General features: G+C 38.3%; 1 protein-coding gene across 1 annotated transcript in view; it reads left to right on the top strand.

The window, feature by feature from the left end:
• LOC111219088 (CUB and sushi domain-containing protein 1-like) overlaps nt 1-17760 on the top strand; it is a 303797-nt gene extending 286037 nt beyond the window's left edge. Inside the window, exons 63-74 of the mRNA XM_022741679.1 lie at nt 3040-3213; nt 3336-3402; nt 3928-4034; nt 5243-5316; nt 6346-6457; nt 6669-6848; nt 7343-7405; nt 8158-8319; nt 9780-9892; nt 12414-12501; nt 12800-12926; nt 17601-17760. Coding sequence (XP_022597400.1) covers nt 3040-3213; nt 3336-3402; nt 3928-4034; nt 5243-5316; nt 6346-6457; nt 6669-6848; nt 7343-7405; nt 8158-8319; nt 9780-9892; nt 12414-12501; nt 12800-12926; nt 17601-17760 — 1427 coding nt within the window. The remainder of the gene's footprint in view (nt 1-3039; nt 3214-3335; nt 3403-3927; nt 4035-5242; nt 5317-6345; nt 6458-6668; nt 6849-7342; nt 7406-8157; nt 8320-9779; nt 9893-12413; nt 12502-12799; nt 12927-17600) is intronic.
• Nucleotides 17761-18165: the final 405 nt, after the last annotated feature.

Below are 18165 nucleotides of genomic sequence, written 5' to 3'. Positions count from 1 at the left end.
AATGGGAGATAGAAAAAGAGAGAGTCAAGTGAGTGAATTAAAAAGGAAAAAGAGAATGTGATGAGCCATCAGTGGGGCTACAAGGAGAAAGCGATGGAGAAGCGAGCGAGAGAGAGGAAACGAGTGATGGGAGAAACAGAGAGGCAAATCAATACCTGCCCCCAAACCTGTAAACACACAGTGAGAAAAGGGATTAAGCCCATGAAATGTGTTGGCTGGGTGAATTGTGCAAAGAGACATATGCCTAAAAGACGAAGGAGGCAGGGAGAGGCAGCAACAGTGTAAGAAAGAGACCATGAGAGCAAAGGAAGAGAATGAAAGAGGACTGGAGCTGGGACAGAAGGACAGGGAAAAAAGTGCAGGGAGAAAGAGAAGAAGGGCTGGAGGGAGAGATAGAAAGAAGTAGGAAGACAGAAAGGAGGCTGGGGACCAAAGTGTAAGAAAGAACAGAATGTGGAGACATGAGAGGAAAGAAGAGAGGGTGGATAAAGGGAAAAGGAGTCAATGATCACAGTGACAGAGAGAAGAGAAGAGTTGGGTAAGCAAGCATGGATGAGTTACTCCTCCAGAGTCATGTGAAGCAAAACCAGCGTATTCACAACAAGGGAGAGACACAAATAGAAAATAAAAGAGTTCATAAACCTTCAATTACAGACACAAGTGTTCTTTGGGCATCAGAGACCTGCAGAAATATTGGTCTGGAATATGAACTGCTGAAGTCAATAAGGAGGTTTTATTCTATTTTTAGACAGCTGGAGTTTGATGCCTAACAACAAAGCTGTTTTTAGGGGAAAGCACACATTCATTTATTAATTTGAATCCCCATTAGCTGCTGGCTAGCCACCAGCTATTCCTCCTAGAGTTACACAACGAAAAAATTATGAATGACATGCTTTAAGAAACCGGGATTTGGCAATGACTTCTGTGTCGGTGTGTAGGTTTTTTATTTTTTATTTTTTAATGGCACTAACAAGAAACAGAACACATAGAGCAGAGAAACACTTTTTTTTTTCGAGTCTGGCAGGATGACTTTGTGGAGATGCAAGGCTTCTTCAGGACAGTTTGCCGCGAGCACCCGCAGATGCCCAGAAACCACAACCACAACAAAAGATTTTCTTTTTTTTGTTCTTTTGTGTTTTTTCAAAACAATTTTTTGTTAATTGCACTTTGATTCTGCATCCAAAAGACTAGCCATAGTGCAACAGAGGCACAGAAATAGATTGAGACAAACAAAAAGGAAATAAGGGAAAAGATTGATAGAGAAAAAAATCAAGTGTTTGAGGGATTTATTGTTGAAGTTGGAATTGTTGATTTGTCATATTACTGAATTATGTTCATAAATGTATCAGTTCCTTTCCCTGTTCATCAACGTGTGCTTTTTGCTGCGTCTACTGTATATACAGCGTGCTACTTGTTGTTCGTGAGTGCATGCCTGCTTGCGTATCTGTGTCTGTCTGCCGCTCTCTCTGTGTGTATACTTGTGTGTACTGTATATCATCATAGAAGAGTGAATGGAGCGTGAAACCATCTGTCTCCTGGTTAGATGAGAATTACACTGACTATATTAGATGTTTGAAACCATGCAGATGGTTATCATTAGGCACACACACAATCATAAACGCACACACACAGATGTTTATCAGGACGGTATGAAGTTGTATGAATAGACATCCATGCGAATTACTTGCATGTATGAACACACACACACACACACACACACACACAGGTGCACGCAGACGAATCCACAAAATTGGGTTTCTGAACATCTTTAAAAGATGCTGTAACCTCATTGTGCATAAAGCAGTGTGTTGTGAATTCTCCATATATAACAGATGTGTTTTTAATGCAAACTAATGAATTTGATCTGTTGGAACCGTCAACATTGGTTATGTGCAGCAGCAGTTGTAAAGTCAAACTTAAAAGTAGCTGTAGGTTTTTGCGCATCATTTTGTTCATTCATTCATTTTCTACCGCTTATCCTCTAGGAGGGTCACGGGGGGGCCGGAGCCTATCCCAGCATCCTTTCGGGCGAGAGGCGGGGTACATCCTGGACAGGTCGACAGTCCATTGTAGGGCACGCAGAGACAAACAACCATTCACTCTCACATTCATACCTATGGTCAATTTGGAGTAACCAATCAGCCTAGTCCCCATTTGCAGGTCTTTGGACTGCGGGAGGAAGCCGGAGTACCCGGAGAGAACCCACACAAGCACGGGGAGAACATGCAAACTCCACACAGAAAGACCCCGCGTCTGAGCCGGGACTCGAACCCGGAACCTTCTTGCTGTGAGGCGACAGCGCTAACCACTGCTCCACCGTGCCGCCCGCATCATTTTGTGCTACATAAAAAGCAACCCCACTCATAAAAAGAAGGTTGATGGTAAAATTGTCTTTTAGAGAATATTGTCAGCATCTCATAGCAGACTTAAGGAAAACAATGTGGCAGATAACCGAGTGGAAGTAGAAATGGCTGTCTGCTGCTTTTGCTGTTCTTTGTTTTCACTTGATGTCACACATCCCATCTGTTGCTATCTTGTCATATACATTGACCCTGAATATTAAAGTGTCTGGCCTTGGGCAAATATTGCAGTGTGGATTTCTTAAAGTCTCTCAGGCTTTTCTTTAAAAAGGTATTATTTCAAATGTTGGTTCACTTCTTCCACATCTTAGGGCTGCTACCACCAGGGACATGTCCTAACTGCTGTTTTGTCTTTGTGAGTGCTTATTGTGTTACTTGGTACAGATTTATTTGTTGTTACAGAAGATAGAATTGCTAAATAGGTGTTTGCAAAAGATCAAATGAAGTATAAATATCCCCATTGTAACCACATAAGCTATTAATAGCATACTACTTGTTAAAGTATCTGTTTTGTACAGACATAGTGTGAAAACATCTAAGCAATGTTCGTACACACACTTGCTGGAGCCTACGTACGAATTGTCCCTCGAGCTACTGTATGTTAATGATATTATATTAAATTATCAGTAGATAATCTTTTACATGTTTGTGTGTGTGTGTGCGTGTGTGTGTTTTTCAGTGATCCAGTGTGGACCTCCTCCACAAGTACATCATGGGAAAGTGGAGGGTACAGATCACTCATGGGGATCGAGTGTTAGCTACAGTTGTTTCCATGGTTACCAGTTGTCCACTCCTGCTGTGTTAACCTGTGAGGGGAATGGGACGTGGACAGGAGACGTACCACAGTGTCTGCGTGAGTTAGCTTTCCCACTACGTATTCCGTAAACTGCTGCTTAACTTTAAGTGATGCACATCACTGTTGTCCTAATTTTAACATTCAAACCAGTGTTAACTGTCAGTATTGTCTTTTTCAAGCTGTCCTGTGTGGCGATCCTGGCTCTCCCGGAGGAGGATTCAGAGAGGGGAACATCTTTTCATACCGGTCAGTGGTTAAATATAAGTAAAATTATTAATTTTATTATTAACATTTTTGAAAAAAACATGATATAGTAAATATTATTTTTACGTAGTATAATTTGGAGCATTGCTGCTAAACAGTTACAGTGTTTCCACTATATTCGAGCCCGCATTATGCTACTTTATTGATCACTATATGCCAACAGTCATTCTGTAACTCACACAGCCTTTTGCACATTTGCTGTAGTAAGCCGAAATTTATGTTTGAAATACTGCTGATAACTGTTTGAAACATTGTTTGTTACTTGTTGAAATGTAAAGGAGGTAGGTCTTTACTGTGACCTGAAACATTGCAAGAGATGTAGGTGACATGGTTGTTAAAGTTCATATACTTATCACACCCTAAACTACTTTATGGATAACAGAGGGCTGAGAGATAGATTTTACAAAATTAAGCAATGCCTGAAATAATTTGCTCATCACTTATATCACGTATATTTGAATTAAAAATGTTTTGCTTGTGTAATTGAATATGTGTTTTCCTACATAGGTCAGAAGTCAGGTTCTACTGCCATGCCCCCTACTTGCTCGTAGGCTCTGCCTCCAGAGTCTGTGAGGCTGATGGGATTTGGAGTGGCCAGCAGCCAGCCTGTATAGGTAATTAAAAGACAACACACACCTTCATTTTTGCCCTTAGATCTACTGAGAGTGCATGCGCTTTTGAAACTGTAAACAGTGTACTCTGTTATAAATATATATATATATATATATATCAAACCACTTTATATCTTAACTTTTTATAATTAGTGATTACAGCAGACTCTTTTTACCTTAACAGTGTTATATGTCCATAGAGCTTCACACCCTTAATGTTTAGTACATATGTCCACAGTGAATCTATAAATGCATATAATATCTTACAGTTGGAAGAAAAAATGGCAGGAAACATGTTTTTGCTTTTGCTGAATTTATAGTTTATTCATCTCATGAAACTCATTCTGTTATTAGTTGTTGGTGCTCACTTTTGAAGGAAACAGATATGCCATAGTCATCAGTGCTCCTAACACTCTTTTTTATCACACAGAAAAACATTAATACATTTTAGAAACAGCATTACCAGCACTGACAGAACGTCATGTTAATCTTTGAAATGTGACATTATAGTCTGTCCATAATTGTGGAGAAACTGCAAAGGAAAACATTTCATCGACAAGTTATGAATAAAATTCTGTGACAACCCGATTATTGGTAAACAGGATTGTGGAGCTAACTCATCTACACCTTGTAGCATTATTATTCCTGAGCAGATAGAGCTGGAGATCTAATCAGTGACTGAAGTGTGCAGCTCTGATATCAGCATTTGATTTCTACAACAATTTTATTTTGGAAAGCAGTCCTTGATTTTTGAGTTTCTTGTGGTAACTGTTGTGAAAGCATGAAGCTTTTTTTTCGAACAAGCTGTGAAACCACAAGGTTAAATTTGAATCACTGTGTAATAGTTGAAGCGTAATGCAGCCTTGTAGCAACACAATAGCCATCACAGAACTCAAGTCACGTTGCTCTGCTAAAAATAACTGTATTATGTCTCATACAATATAGAACTATAAATAAAAATGCTTCATAACTTTTGTTTTAAAATTGCTGCTGTGTGATGAAATGAAAAATCCAACAAAAGCAATTGTACGTGTGTAAAACAAAATAATGACACATTGCACTGTGACTGGAAGTCTGCTTCTTTGAGGAGTGATTATAAAAATGTGAATACATATACATCTTAATTTGTGTATCTGTGTGTGTGTGTGTGTGTGTGTGTGTGTGTGTGTGTGTGTGTGTGTGTGTGTGTGTGTGTGTGTGTGTGTGTGTAGACCCAGCCTTCAACAATTGTCGTGACCCAGGAACTCCAGCCTATGGTATCCCAGTCATAGCCCAAGGCTTTCAGGTGAGAAACATATCGGTTGACTGTAAAACTACTGTATAATACTTACAATTACATTAGATATGCAAAAAATGTAAAATACAGGTAAGAGGTATTAACGAATGATCAAAACTTCATTTTAAATAAAAGACTTTTACCAGACATTTCTTTTTACCTGCTCACTTTAATAAGATTTCAGCTTGAAGAGATTTGTAAACAAGTACTGCATGTCAGTTTTAAAGCTTTTATTTTAAACTTGATTAGGAACCGTTTAAAGGATGTAAGGATGTGAGATCTTGTAGAGGACCATGTTAAAGAACAGCAGCAGTATTCTGCCACTTTTACATGATTCAAGGATGTATTGTAGTACAAAGTACAAAATGATTTGCAATTATGCAAGCAGGATGAATAAATGCATAAATATTAATCTCCTTCTGAGATACAATGAGCATAAGGTTTGCAAAGGCCCTTGGCTGGAAAAATCAAGAGCCAATCCAAACACTCAACATGCAGGTCAAATATAAAGACCTGGTCAAAAATTACTCCCAGATCTCTAAGGTTAGACGTTACGAATGACAGGTAATATTTTCTTTTGTCTTAAGGACCGGGCTCACTGATAAAAACCTGTTGATGGAATATATTGGCATCAAATCCTCAATGGAATTTGAGCAAACATGCAAATCCTTCAATTTGCGAAGGCATAATTGGATATCGTCCACGTCATATTTCCCCTGACATCTTTACAAAGAGGTGAAATTATGGTTACTACCGTCATTAGAAACAACAGGCACCACATGTGATGCAGGAGTAACAATGTTATTTAAATTATTTATTAAATTTAAGGATTAAATCCACTGAAAGAGACAAAATGATAAAAATGGGTATCTTTTTTCTTTTGTTTGAATTAGCAGTGAGGTAAGACATTAATTCAAAGTTACTTATTTTGACAATAAGTCAAGTTTCTTCAAGTTAAATGACAGCTAGCCCATGCTGCTGTGTGTGGTGTTAACAGTAAATCAATAGATTTTTATATTGTGCTTTCATGTAATGTAGGTTGGAAGTAAGATTTCCTTCAAGTGCCGCAAAAATTACCACATCCTTGGTTCCACCACAAGAACGTGCCTAGAAAATCTAACCTGGAGTGGAACTCAACCTGAGTGCATAGGTAAGAAAATACCATGTCTGTTATTAATGTGTACATCTATTAGCTGTCCTCATCATAGTAGTAAAAAACTGATGTTAATTTAGTCGCTCTGTTTTGTTGTCACTGTTGAGGTTTATGTTGTAGCTTATATTTTGTACAGAGAAACCTTCTGCTGTCTTAGTCTAGTTAAGTCATTAATGTCAGTGAATTGATTATTCTCCTCCTCACTCAGCCCATTCATGCAGACAGCCGGAGACCCCCAGTAATGTAGACATTCGATCTATGGACTTGCCTACCTTGGGTTATACACTGATCTACACCTGTCAAGACGGTTTCTATCTGGCCGGGGGATCAGAGCACAGAACCTGCAAAAGTGATGGGAGATGGTCGGGCAAACCCCCGCTCTGTAAAGGTAGAGATGATGCACTTGCTTCTGTAAAATGGGCTGATGTTGAGTCTAAAATCCAAACTGGATGTCATAATCCCATATGGTTTAAGATAAGTACAGATTATCACCCTGATATTATTGCTATGCTTTCATAAATCAGCCTCAGGCGTACTATGAATGTTAGTGTGACATTGTTTTTTTGTTTTTTTTTATCACATACTCGTGGCACTATCTAGTCTCAAAGAGGAGTTGATGGCTGTGAATACTGTGATGTGATGACAACAAAACAATAAGGTTTATAACCAGACAGGATCCTTTTTGTCTGTGGAATACCCACAAGTGACCAATGTCATTGTAATTGACATTAATAAATAGTTTTCTTGGTCTTAGTTTTCTCAGTCCTGTCACATATTAAATCAGTCATCTATTCCCAATCCTATCTGTACCGAATGTATTGTTAACAAAGCCTTTAATTATCAAGTGAGCTAAACTAAATTTAATGTTGTTTTACATTTTAGTTGGAGTGAAAGTCAATCCCAAAGGCAGAGGAGAATCAGATGTCCAGAAGAACAAGATTCGTGGTATGCAGAATAAACAACTACAACACACACACACACACACACACACACACACACACACAAACACACACTGTAGTACATGAACCACAGATGTACATTAAATATTCTCTATGAACTTACACGTTTCCTTGACAGCTTGTTCTTACAGCATTTCAAACTGAGTTCATTATATTGTTTTTCAATAAACAGGATTTTTACAAAGTGTGTCCCAGAGAGGACTGGCTACTGAGGTAGGAGGTTGTAGTCAGTGTTCTACAGGGGTCTTCTGTCTGGATAAGCAGTCTTGTTTCAGATTTATATTTTGACAGTCAATTATCCTGTGTACAGAGTCCAGTTATGTACAGACCAAGTAAGAGTTCAGGTGCAATACGATGTGATACCTTGTAAGTTTGAGGTAGGATTTGATAATCAATATAGGCATTTAGAGGGAGCCAGTGGAGAGAGACTAACACCAGAGAAAAAGACCAAAGTTGTGAGATCTTTGCAAGAATACTGAAGCAGCTGAGTTTTGAATTAGTCATAGTTTTAAGTGTGTGATTCAGATATCCAGACACAAACCCACTGCAGCAGTCAGTTATGAAGTAACCAGAGGTAAATATGTTTTGTCTGTGTTTTGACAAACACAAACAAAAGGTAATCTTAACCCTGACTTTTTTATGACTAACATCTCTATTTATGACCTGTAAGCTGTAGCTGGGAAAACTTATCTGCCACTAATGCTGCTTTTGATTTCTTTTCCCCTTTTTTAATCACAGTTCCAGTGGATGTGTTTTCTCCAAACTCTGAATGGAGTGGTTTCTACGAGTACCTAGGGAAGAGACAGCCCACCACATTTACAGTTACTGGGTTCAATGCAACCAGCGGCAGGGTTAACGTCACATTACTGGAGACCAGCGGAGTGTCAATCAGACTGTCAGGTAAAATCAAGGGAAACACTACTATTATTTAAAGTTATTATTCAGAGTCACTAATTAATTTTACTCTGAACAACTGTTATTATGTTATTTAAATTTTTCAAAGCTTGAAAAACATCCATAAAACTGATCCAATAAACCGATTTTTTGAGTCAGTTTTATTTTCTCTGATTAAACTTTCACCAACAATGCCTCTCTTAATTGTTAGAGGTCATAGAATGTATATGAAATAGAAAACACTTTCCCCCAATGACCCAGAACAAGATAAGAGCATATAGAAAATGGGTAGAAAATATTTTGTTTCATGTGGTACTAAAATGAATGAAAATGTGATGTTGCAACACTACCTTTTTTTCACTGAGGAAAAAATAGCGATTACATCCCAGAGGTTTAAAATTTGCAGACTTTAAATGCAGTGTAAATAACACGAGTGGAAGCACTCCTGTAGGTGTAAATACACAGCAGGTTAATAAAGATCCAGCTTTCATTCACACTTATCAAAAAGGCATTACTGATGTGCAGATTGAAATTGGCGCAGTGCACATAAGTATATTCAAGTTTTTTATAAACATTCACAGTCTGCAAGGCAGAAAATGGTTTGGTGCAAGAGCTGCAGAGCATAAGGAGAATAGAAACAGGTCATTAATATCTTAAATAATAAAACATGCAGGGGCACTGGTGGGAACAAGTTGTGTGCCAGGGCCCCTCTATGCCAGTGCATCTGCAGAATCACACCAGTCTAATGGGCCAAATTACTACCTGAACAACATCACATAGCAGTTTCCCAGTGCCCCAGAAGTATTGTTTATCTGTATATACTGTAAAATACATAGAGAATATTGCATGAAGATGACTGGCAGGTTAACAAAGCAGGTAAATCTGCACTCTCAAATGTAAACCTTCAGAATAATCTTTAAGCAGCTGAGAAAAACCATCTGACTCTACCATTGACACTCATGAATGTTTTGACATTTCACAATGACATTTCACAATCAATAGTTCAGCTTGAACCCGGGGTCATAGAAGATCTTCTGCAGGTGGGAGACGAGGCCTGCCATCGTATAATGATTTCATTTTAAATCTGTGATATTTCTTTTACATGGACTTGTCATATAGAACAGCAACAGTTCTGTATTGGTACTATACTTAACCAAGTAGTGACATGTAGCTGAAGGGTAAATGTCACTTTTTCCCCAGTAATGTGTCAGGTACTTGGTGGAGGAAATAGAGTACGATAATTCAAAATGTCAATGTGTCTCCTTTTCTCCGTTTGTCACTCAGCCTGTCTGTCGGTTTGCTTACCACCCAGTCTGTCTGTCTTACTGTTTGTCAGCCTCCCATGGTTCCTTTAGCTCAATGTCTTCCTCTTTTTCCCGCCAAGTGCCAACACAATTTAGAACTTAACTGGCTGTTATTAATACTGTACCAGGATCAGGCACTAATCTGACTCTGTTTCTATTTAGGTACCTATAAGTCAGAGGAAAACCAGCTGCTGTTGAAAGTCTACCAGGTGAAGGGGCCAACAGAGCATTACTACAGCAAGTTTAAAAATGACAACTGGGCGATGGATGGATATGTAAGACAAACCTCTTATTTTTCCATGTGAAGCATTTTAAAGTGAACAGAGGTTTTACTCATCCCTTTAATGATAATCACAATCAATATCACTATATTAATGTGTATATTTCTGGACAACAGAATTGTAAAAACAAGATATGAATGCATCATTGAACTCGATAAATGATAATACTGAATTGTTGCCGTTCCGTCTTCTGTAACAGTGATATTGTACGGTCTATACCACATTACTCACCCCACTTCCACCACGCTGGATGGGAAATCCTCAGTCACATTATGCAATGCAGATTTTGAAATACAAGTCTAATTAACATCTTTCAAAATTGAGGAATGATGCTGTTGTTTCCATCTCCTTATCAAAGGTTTAAGAAATAAGTTATTGCATAAAATTCTCACTATTAGGTGAAGTTGATAACTACATTTCTACGCTACACACATTTGTTACTATACATACAATAGACTGAAAGTGCTATCACGTTTGCCAGTCCACATTATTTACTTTCTTTAGCTCTTTTATAAATAGTATAATGTAGTACAAAATGAAGACATCCAATAGTTAATGCTTTGCAAAGTTGGCCATTATAAAGAATGGAGGTTTATATCCTACTATCTAATTGCCATCTGTCATCTGGGGTGATTTTTTCTATCCATTGGACACAGCAGAACAGATTTCTCAACAACTATATCTATTCCTATTATTTATAGACTGCAGAAAAATAGTAATGTAGCGTCTGACTTCACCCACTCAACTGTGAGGGGACACGTAAAGGTATAGCTTATTTGCTTTTTTACCAAGTATTACATGAGAAGATACAATACAGCTTGTTTGTCTATACCATACACATGAAGCCAAAGCCAGGGGAAAGTTAGCTGAGCTCAGCATGGAAACCAGAAACAGCACGTCTGACCGAAGATTAAACAAAATCCTCCTACCAGCACTAACATCCACTAATTAAGATAATTTTGCTTAATTATTCAATGCACTATTAATTATTTATGCACAATGTAGTGTCCTTGACTTTTGCAAGGGTGGAATAAAAAAGTAGTATCCATATGCACGTGCACTACTTTCTGCTAACAATCCCATAATGGAATGCTTTGCGCTTTTTAGTGCAATGCCCCCCCTGTCAGTGATGACACAAAATGATGATTCGTAAGTGTCTGAAACTTCACTGCTCACTATAGAGTGGGCTACTGTGTGTCTGTCATACAAGCAGTAGTAAAGGAGAGAAGGAGAGAGTGATTTCAGACACAGCCTTGTTTTCACCATGAGGTTGGCAGACTCCATGAAGTTACTAGGTTCGACTAAGAAATAGGTTGAGCATGTAGCCACTAATCTGGATATTGATGAATTACTACACGTTTGCTCTGCGCATTCATCAGTTCTCAGAAATTGTGTTTTCTCTCTTTAAACTGAATGAATTCAATCAGCCACATTATAATATTGCATCTGTGTGTAGAAAGATGGAGAAAAACGAAAAGTATAGAAAGTGAGTCAGCGTTGTGTGATGGTCCATGTAGATTTTTTAGTCTGTTTGATATGCTCTTCGAAGTTTGGGCTTTTGCAGATCATTTTTATAACTGAGGAATGGATTAAAAATCTGATCCTGTTTGACTTGTTGACAGAGAGGACAAGAGAAGGAGGCACACAGGAGCCAAGTGGGTAGATTGTAAAGATAGTAGCAGGCAGGAATGGAGGAAAATAGGATGTAAGGTGGAAGGAAGGAGGAAGGAGACATATAGATAGCCAATTTATCATGTTGCGAATGACAGAAAGAGTGAAAGAGGACAAGAGTCAGGCTGATAATGGCCAAGTCCAAGTTGTGTGATTCCTGAAAAACAATCTTTTCACAGTTAGAAGATGAAATTTTGATTGTTTTGTTGGGGGTAAAACATTGCCCCTTCAATCCCCAAGCAAGAGAAAGTTGGAGACCAAAGAGAGGCCAGAGTGCAGGAGGTGGAGTGATACTGTACTGATGATGAGGGGAGAGGACAGGGTGAGGCTCGGCATTCAAATGTATACAGCAAAATGTAAAATCCTAAAAACAATAAAAAACAAAAATTATTTATTGAGTGTACCAAATGAATGCATTTAGTGTTTCAGGTCTAAATTAAACCAAGCAACACATTGAATGACTACTTTATACAAAAATAACATTTGCTGGCTAAGAACTGAACTTACCTCTTACTAAGAATTTACTTCTACTGTAAATCTTAAGGATGACAACATTAAGCTGATTACTGTTAGCTTGATGTTGTCATCCATCTGTAGTCAACTGTACAGGAAGGCAATTACATATTCACCTGTCGGTTCTTAAAATATTTTCACCCTATAATCACACCTGTCTCATCCATCCTATTTTTGATCTGTAAGCCACTTTTTGACAGTTTGAATAAAATTCAGCACCATTTTCCTAGCAAAATAAGAAAGACCTTTCTAGAGACGGAAAGAAAACATATACAGTATCTCCTACGGTCTGTCCAAAGTGCTCATATTCAACTGCATGCTTGTTTTTCAGGTTACTGCAGAATCAGACCAGAAGACTTTTGTTTACCAGGGGCATATTCACAGTAAAGATTTTGGCAAGTTCCATCTGACGAGGCAAGGTAGGTCTGTCTGTAACATCAGCACCAATACCAACCACAACAAACAATACAGACTTCATTTCCCTGTGAAGCATCCTGAAAGTGGGACACTGTGGAAACACTAAAATATTCAGTGAAATTGAAGAAATGTTTTTGTCAAGATAGTGTGAAATAAATTAAATTTCAGACTGAGTAAACATCAGAAGCAGAGGTCAAGTATTCAGAATAAATGAATGCAAAAGGCATTACACGTGCACAAAAGGGTGTTTATGTGTGTGTATTCATGCAAGTGTGGGCTTTTCTGTGTCTGTATCCCCAGGCCCTGTAACCATAGCAATGGACCCATCCAACCCCTACACAAACAGCAGCTCTGTGGCAGCAGCCATCTTAGTTCCTTTCTTTGCCCTCATCCTGTCTGGATTTGCCTTCTACCTCTACAAGCACAGGTAAGCTCTAGCCTCAACGTAAATCCATCACAGAAGACAACCTGCAGAGCAGAATACAAAACAGCTATTTGCCTTCCTGCTTTGTCTGCTATTAGAAATTTGCAAGTTTGATGCCCTCAATCAAAAGTAATATAAAAGTAGTAAATGAAAAAAGAAAAACATACAACACACATAATTAACATCTTGATCAGTCTGTCTCTAACAGGTTCACCTGATGAATAAAGATAAAGAAATATTCATCTAGAATGATGAATTATTTGCTTATGCTGATAATTATTTCATTGCATTTGAGGGAAAAGTGTTAAAACAAAAGTTAAATATTAGTCTGAATGGGGGGAACTTTCATTCCGAGGAACTGACACCTAAACATGATCCTGTATTTATGCAAGCTTCTCAAAGTCAGTCAGAAATCCGTCCCAACAAACTTTTAGTGACATACATTATTTTGTCCTGCTTACAAACTTACAGCGCAATTTAGCTGTTTCTGAGATGCTTGATAAATATGAGTACTGATGTGCAGTTTCTTATTTATCTATCTATCTATGTTTATTTTACATAGGTGAATTTTTTTCAGTTGTAGCTACACTTGAGGCATTTTGAAGTGATAGGTTTATGTGGGTATTTGGTTATACTCAGAGAAAAGAGAAACACAAATAAATCACAACGCAACAAAAAGAGCTCATAAATCCAAAGTACATGGAGAAACAGCTGTTGTTGAACAGTTAATTTTGTTTTTACATTCCTTGAAAGTAAGGACATTCATTACACTGTACAAAGAACTAACACAACATTGTAATCTTATACAACAGTTTATCATCTTTTTTACATTTTCCTTCCACAAAACATGTCATACCCTTAGTATTTTAAATCCCACAGGGGATTAATAAAGTATTTCTGATTAAAACAACGCTCTGATTCAATGAAAGTGCAAATGCAGGGGCACATGGCTATTAGACTTCCTATTTCTGGTGACCAGAGGTATAGACGCAGCCCTGGGGCAGCACACACAAGTAGGCAGGATAAGTTATCAGCAGGAGGTGTTGCATTGCATCACCCAGACGAGACATCCTGGCAGTTTCTTCACAGGCCAGTTCACCTGTATTACAAGAAAACCATGCAGGTACAGAGTAACAAGTCAAATATACATCAGTTTATATTATTATGCAGAACTGCGGGGCAGATATTGTAAAATATAGTGAAATCTCTGTAATAATTTATGGATGATAATATGCCGTAGTTTTTAGAAGGACAATGATATTTGTACAGTTAGACATTATCCTGAAATATGATGCCTAAAGGTGTTCAACATCTTTTTCATTTTTGCTCATTTAACCCCTGCTTGACTGGATGGGTACCTCCTATAAAGATCCCACTTACATGACAAAAACTTATTTTTTAGCATCACCCTTGAATCTAACCCAGTACAAATCTGCTTTATTGACACTGAAAATTGTATTCTGATGTGAATTCAGATGTCTATGAGATGTAAAATAAGTATGAGTTTATTTTTTTATTTTTTATTTTTGGAAGGACAGGCTGGTTTAGAGAGACACATTTGAAACCTTAATCATAGCTTTAATACTCCAAATACAGCCTTATGGTTTAATCTGATTGACCCTAGATATTAATTATTGCTCCTAGAAAGTCCACAAAAGATTTAAAAAGCCTTAAGATGCAAGATAATTCTGAACTATATTGAGGGTAAAATGTCATTATTGTTTCCTGTGTCACATTATTCATCTAAGCGATGTTCAGTACTTCATCACATCAAAATTTTACAAAGTCATCTCACTTGTCTAACAATAGTCATTATTATATGTTAACCCATTGGCTTGTCATTTATCGTAGCTGTATCTTACAGTACTTTATCTGTAGTGAGCCTTTTAGTGTCCTGACCTATTAGTGTTATTGAGGAAATACAGACAGTAATGTACTTTGCTATGTACTTGTAACTACTTAGTATGGTAAATCCTGTAAATGCTAAGATGGTGACTGCTGTATACAGGGCCATGCAGACTTACACAAGATGTGTTAGAAGATGTGAAACGTGATCGCTGATGTGGCTAGAAGATTAGTAACTCTTATCATTACATTACTTTACACTTTGTTACACAGCCTGCTTGCCAGTTAGCAGTGTGCGATGCTAGTTGATGTATATTAAAGCTGATGGTTGTATGCAGGACATTGTCTGCTGACACAGATGACAATGAGAGACCAAAAGACACCTGGGGGCCTGGCGGCAGGTAAGACTGACACTTGTCATTCATCTGGTTTCAAACAGCAACCAGACCTCCGCCCGCCGCCACATCCTCCGCCAAACTTTTCATCTCTTGTTTTTAATTTTTAGATTTTTCTCATGCTGTTTAGTAAGGCTGCACAATTGGACAAATTTAAACTGAATGTTTTATCACTGTAAAGAAAAACTAACACTTGTAAACTAAAGTGAATATTCATTTTGTGGGAAATGGCAGGAGACACCTTACATCAGCTAAAAGTAACTGGGGTGACGTTTATACTCCATGACCATATCATTTTGATTTCATTCAAAAGAAGTGCAGCCCTACTGTGTTAAAACAGCAATCATTATAAGCTAGATGGAGGACATTTTATTTTGTCTTTGATCTCATTGTCATCTCTTTGTCAGCATGATGCCATCAAGAATAAATATTTGACCTGCTGTAAACTGGTTTAATCAAAGCAAGTGATGTATACTTCAGTTTGCTGTTGCTTTTTTATTATGTCCAACTGTTATACAACCCGAAAATTAGTTTCATCCTGACTTAACAGTAGCTGTATGGTAAAGGTAATATTGCTAACATAACATAACGCAAGCCAGCACAAAGGCAAGCCAGCAGAAAGAGAAATTATTTCTTCACATAGCGATGTAATAGCTTAGATGAGAAACTAACAGCAAGGTGTGAGTGTGTACACTGCAGTTTCTTCCTGCTTTGGCCCATGTGTCTGTACAGTATCTATAATACTGTCAAAGCAATTATGTGTGCTGTTTTTCATTCTACCAATAAAATTAAACTATTGCACCTACAGTCACAACCAGAAGCCAGTGTAGCGATTTGAACTACTGCCACGCAGGGGGGTCTGCGGTGTGTGTTGGTGTGTGTGCAGTTTTGTAAAGTAATGGGTTGAGCATGTAGGGTAGGCTTAGTGGCTCCCCAGGGTTGGATTTCTACCATTGCGCACGCACACACACACACACACACACACATATATATATACACACTCTTAATGAGGTCAGAGTCAAACAGCGTTTCAGCTGCAGCACTCCTCCCTACTAATAGTTCCACAGGGTTTGGGAGTAAGTGATTATATCTAACTGGATTATAGGGCCTGATTATCCAAAAATGTAATCTGTGACAAACAGACAAATTAGGAGGGGGTTGTCATATTTCACCATGGATCTGTTTGAACCCTCTACAGTAAGTTTCTTAAAATCCTTATTCAGGCAGATTGAGGAATAATATATTCTTTTGAACTAAAACCATTGGCAACCATTTTCAGGATGATGGCAGGTTGCATGCAGACACACTCGCATGAGAGCAGCAGATGGGTACTGGGCAGCTGAACCACTGAACCAGGCAGTTGTTATGGTTCATGTCCTCACTCCGGCCGTAAATTTCATAGCAATTTGTAGATTTTTTTTTACAAGAAACCTTAGCTCTTGCTAAATTTGCTCCTTTAATCTCAACGTGTCTAACAAGACATCAAGCACATGTGCTTTGTAAATCAGTGATGTTGAACAGGACATGAAAATGCCACTTATAACATTGTGTATGTGGTCTGTCTCATTTTAGAAAATGTTTAAACCTTTCACACCTAGGAAAAAGAAACACATTTTCACATTGACGTCAAATAAGTCCCTCTATCTTGCAGTGAACTGAACTGTTTTCTCTTATAGCTTCATGGGGTTTTTTTTCAAATAGTTAGGGACACCAGGCTTCCAAAGAAACTCATAGACACATATGAAATCCAACAGATACAGAGCAACATGAGCATCCCATTAGAGTCATGTTTCTGGCCACTTGACAAGTGTAATCTAATATGCCCTGGCCTTTTGGCTCTGGTTTGATTCACTAACTCCTGAGAAAAGCATCTGGATCTGTTGGAGCTGAATTTTTTTATCAGTCCCTGATTCACTAGAGCTGATCACTGTTTTCTACTAGGCAAATACCATACATCCCACAAACCCACATCTGGCAGATTTGAGCTTGTTTGTTGGACATGATTGCCTGTGATTTTATGTTTGAGAGTTGGTGAGAGCTGTGAGACTCAACCATACAGTGTATGTGATGGAAGACAAAATCATTGATCTAATAGCTGCATAGAGCTGCACTGGGATCAGCACAGGGGTACACTTTCACTTGTAGTCAGTGTCACTGCAATATAAGTGTGACTAACCTTGTAATTTTTTTCACTGTGTGTCTTCGGTGACCACTCATACACGTTGTATATTAAAACACCAGCAAATTTTGGCAATTTTACTTTGCTTTCCTATAATGAGTGTGTGGTTTGCTTTGTGTTTCAGAGGCCTGTGCACTTTTAACTCATATTTTTTTTTCCAAACATTAGATATAATTTTGCAAAGATATTTTGCTTGGTTTCTGAGACCAAGATTCTGTCATTAACAAGATGTTACTTCCTTCTCTTTATGTTTTTCAGGACACGTCCCAAGGTCCAGTTCAATGGCTATGTTGGCCATGAAAGCTCCAACGGTCAGGCATCATTTGAAAACCCAATGTATGACACCAATATGAAGCCCACTGAGGCTAAGGCAGTTCGATTCGACACCACACTCAATACAGTCTGCACTGTGGTATAGTCCAGCAAACCTGCCACTATACAGTGGTTCGGTCCAACCTCGATGTTGCAGTTTGCGGAGTGGTTTAACCGAACAAAAATGAAAGAACAAACTTATGATTTGGACTCGTCGTCGTGAGCAGTCTGTGTTGCAGCATGCCGGTCCTCTGTCGGCATAATCTGCACAGTAACGCAGCTCTGCTCCACCTCCTACCTGAACAATGGTATCATCCACCTCTCCTTATAGTCTGAAAGAGCTAAATAAGTTGGAACCAATCAACAAGGGAGAAGACAATGACATCATCAAGTAAGATGAAGTCTGTTGTTCAGGAGATCAGAGCTGGGACCAGAATTCAATGCAATTCAAACACCAAGGAAAATCAGAGAAAGATGGTATATCAACCTAATTGAAAAGTGCTCGTCCAGT

The sequence above is a fragment of the Seriola dumerili genome, unplaced genomic scaffold, assembly GCF_002260705.1.
Source record: "Seriola dumerili isolate Sdu_G_001 unplaced genomic scaffold, Sdu_1.0 BDQW01000003.1, whole genome shotgun sequence".
NCBI classification, from domain to species: Eukaryota; Metazoa; Chordata; class Actinopteri; order Carangiformes; family Carangidae; genus Seriola; species Seriola dumerili.
This window is presented reverse-complemented; position numbering and strand designations above follow the sequence as displayed.